The sequence below is a fragment of the Seriola dumerili genome, unplaced genomic scaffold (assembly GCF_002260705.1).
Source record: "Seriola dumerili isolate Sdu_G_001 unplaced genomic scaffold, Sdu_1.0 BDQW01000383.1, whole genome shotgun sequence".
NCBI classification, from domain to species: domain Eukaryota; kingdom Metazoa; phylum Chordata; class Actinopteri; order Carangiformes; family Carangidae; genus Seriola; species Seriola dumerili.
In genome coordinates this window covers 88333-92132 of record NW_019174638.1, presented here as the reverse complement: position 1 = coordinate 92132, position 3800 = coordinate 88333, and the positions used below count along the sequence as shown (strand labels likewise).

The following is a 3800-nucleotide window of genomic DNA, read 5'->3' as shown; positions in this document are numbered from 1 at the left end:
AAGGTCAAAGGTCACTTTGACTTCAAACACATTTTTGGCCATAACTCAATACTGATAATATTACTGGAAAGAATTAGAATAAACTGAAAACTTTTTTTTTTCCCCTCTGGAACGACGCTCCACTACGTTTATTCTCCAGAGGAAATAAAATATCTACAGTCACATGATCACGTTTTATTTTCTCCTGCAGTTTCATTGCAAAAAAAAAACAAAAAACGTCTAAATACATCTCAACTTTTTAGAAAAAGCTGCTGTGAAATCAGGTGTTTTAGCTGCAACAATCCTAAAAAAGGCCTGTGAAATCCTGCTGGGACTTTTCCTCACTGCTAGAAATATAAACCAATATGTGTTTTCTCACTACTTAGTCTAATGTGTGTGTGTGTGTGTGTGTTGCAGATGAGCAGAGTCACACTCTGAGGGATGCCGAGGCGGAGGTGTTGTTTGGCTTCAGTCTGGAGGAGTCACTGAAGAGAGCCCACGGTGCTCCGCTCTTCAAGGTCAGACCACGACTTCACGCCTTCAGTTCTCCTCTGGTTTTACACTGGAGCTCACGCAGCCTGTCGCTCACTGACTGACTGTTTGTTGTGATGGATGTTGTAGGGGAAGTACTTCTACCTCACCCCCGGGATCTGCCCCAGCCTCAGCACCATGAAGTCCATCCTGGAGAGCGCTGGAGGAAAGCTGCTGGCCAAACAGCCGTCCTACAGGAAGATCATGGAGCACAAACAGAACAAGGTCCTTAAAGTCCGTCTGCAGACATGTGATATGATTCATATTTTCTTTAACTTGGTTTCCACACAAAAGGTGAAAAAAAGGAGGGAAAACTGGGGCTGAAGCACGTCTATCAGAACAGTTAGCATCTTTTATTTGTTTATGTTGTTTGTTTCAATAAAGTTAGGTCAGTGTGAGACTGTTATTATTACTGATGCAATGTGATACTGATGATAATGATAACCTTTATTTTCTTATCAGGTTTCAAAGTCAAACAAACTCATTAATAAGCTTCAGTCTTGATAAAGTCTTGACACCTAAAAATAAAAACAAAGTCTGACGTTATTGTTACTAACTGCATCCTGGTCTTTTGTTGCAGAACCTTCCGGAAATCATCTTAATTTCCTGTGACAACGACCTCCACCTCCTCAGAGAGTACTTCTTGAAAAACATTGGTAACACACACACACACACACACACACACACACACACAAACACACAGTTAGTTTCTATTGAACTCTACTGAGTCCTTCTGACCTCTGTCGGCCTCCTGCAGGTGAGGAAACACCTGGACTCACTGTGTCGCAGCTTCAGTCTCAGTCGATCTTCTGTTGAAGTGACAAAGAGTCACTGAGTCACACACTGTCCCATCTTCACCGTACCAGATACATGTTACATATATGTACACGTGACCTCAGTATTAAAGGGACAGTTCTGGTTTTTTGGCGTGTTGTAATGTGAGGTCGTCACATACAGTCGGTACATCACCTGCAGTAGATCATGATGAGTGGTGTCTGTTAGGAAGCCGACCCACCGACAGTGTCAGAGCGATGTGCTGCTGTGGGCGGGGCCACAAGGAAAAACCTGTTTTAGACACTTTTAAAAACGGCCACTTAAACAATCCAACATTTGTTTAAATGAAGCTTCATGTGGAATATTTTCAGTGGTTTATCTTCCTGTGAAAACAGCAATTTTCCTTTGGCACTACATTTTTTTTTTTCAACCGCTGAACTACCGTATTCCTACGCTCAGGCACCTACGGAGCACGCTGTATTACGCCGCGGCCGCAGGTCAGCTGAATGAAGCAGAAAGCGGCGCTCCGTCGAAGCGCTTGAGCGTAGGAACACGGGAGTCCAGCTGTTTTCACGAGACAAAAAACGGCTGAAAACCTTCTACATGAAGCTTCATTTAAACGGATGTTGGATTGTTCGGATGGGTGTTTTTAAAAGTTCGGATGGAGGCCGTGACGGAGCGAAGAGTAAACCTTCAGCTTGTGACGTTCCAGTTGATCTTGTGCTGATGTTGTCTGTCGTCTCTTTGTCCAGATGTCCACAACGCTGAGTTCATCCTGACCGGAGTTCTGACCCAGAAACTGGACTATGACTCATATCCTTTTTCAGCCAATGGCAGCTTCTGACACTGACGTGTGATTTCTCTGCGCTGTTGTTATTAAAGATATGATTTGTGAAGATGTTCAGACACAGTCAGAGTCGGGACAGTTCATGTTCTCAGGTCGTCCTGTTGCTCCGAATCTGGTACAAACGCTCTCCCGGATTCTTGGCGGTCAGAGGTCAAAGGTCACTGAGTTTCAATCTGAGCAGCTCTACATCAATCAGTATAGAAAGAACATTGTACCAGCGCACAACATCATTTATTATAAATATGTGGTTAATTGTCTTCTTCCTTTAAATATAAAATATTATACATTTATACTTTATATTTCCTCTTCTGATGCTGTCATGGTGGATGAACTAATGTTACCATGGTAACAATCAAGTGACACTTGCGCTGTCCAGTAGCACTGAACAACAAAAAACAGGAAAACCTGGCTCATAAATTGTGGTTTGCTGACATTGTTATGGAGAGAGCGAAGAGAAGAGAGTTTTTAGAAATTAAAATCAGGTTTTTCTTTTTATTGTTTCACTCTTTGTTGAATTTTCAAAATAAAACGTCCTCGTAACTGTTGAATTCCTCTTAAAGAAACATTTTCTGCTGCGGAAAAAAAGTCTTAATTTACCCAGAATTCATTGTACCACAGTCAGATTAAGATAATCAAGAACTAACCGAAGCAGCAGAGTGACCAGTGTCCTCACTTCCTGTTTACAGTGTTTGTGGATGTAGTACAGACCACTGCTGCGGTCGTTAGTCATGTGACATCCGCTACAGAGTCCGGTTCATCACGTGGCTGATGATGCTCACAGGTGTTGATTCACCTGGACGATCAGGCACAGGATGCAGTTTGCTGTAGAACCGCGTCACTGTGGTGAACAGCTGCAGAAACAGTCACTTTCCTTGACAGTCACACATATAAATTCACTTGATGGCGAAGCGACGACGGCCGGAGGAGGAGGAGACGATGACCCCCCCCCCCCCTGTACAGTCCAGCCACACTGACTTTTCTATGTTTTTATTTCTGTGCATAGATCCGAGTCATTTTGTAGCCTTTTGTTACCTGTTGGAGAATAAATAAATAAATAAATAAATGGATGTTATTTTTGTGAATGTTTACATTATGGAAGATTTTAACCTTTTTCCTGTTGTTCTGATAGAATGTGTAAAAGCGTCAGCTGCTTTTTGAATAAAACTGTACATTTGTTTGTGAAGTGTCCTCGTCTTTCTCATCGTGTTGTGGTCTTCGGGATATCTGATGTGTCCTCAGGTGAGAGCTGGAGTCTGGAGGTTCAGCAGCTGAGCTTTTGTCCACAGGTCAAACAATCACCTCCCTCGTTCGTGTCGGAGAGAAGGACGTTTGAGAACAAAAGCTCCGTCTCAGCTTCTCGTCACTGGAGCTTTTTCTTGAAGGTATTCCTCCCAGGTTTCTGCAGATAATTCCTGATAGATTTGATTTAATTAACTGTTAATGAGGGTCTGGGGTAGTTACTGGTGAAGTCCTAATTGGTGGCTGTCAGACAGATAGCCCGGGGTCATGTGTGGGTGGGGGTGCCGGGTAGGAGGGGGGGTGCGCAGCGTCGCCTGCGGTACTGCCCTCAAAACTACAGCAGACTGAATTAGACACAGCCTGAGCCAAGGTCATGTGCTACATATTCCACGTGTCTGTCTCTGTTTACACGAGCACGAGACGGGACGTT

General features: G+C 43.6%; 1 protein-coding gene across 1 annotated transcript in view; it reads left to right on the top strand.

Annotated features, from left to right (window-relative positions):
* paxip1 (PAX interacting protein 1) overlaps positions 1-3290 on the top strand; it is a 16328-nt gene extending 13038 nt beyond the window's left edge. Inside the window, exons 19-23 of the mRNA XM_022761055.1 lie at positions 397-497; positions 601-735; positions 1091-1166; positions 2037-2097; positions 3017-3290. Of these exons, the coding sequence (XP_022616776.1) occupies positions 397-497; positions 601-735; positions 1091-1166; positions 2037-2097; positions 3017-3032 (389 nt within the window). The 3' untranslated portion in view covers positions 3033-3290. The remainder of the gene's footprint in view (positions 1-396; positions 498-600; positions 736-1090; positions 1167-2036; positions 2098-3016) is intronic.
* The last annotated feature ends 510 nt before the right edge of the window (positions 3291-3800 follow it).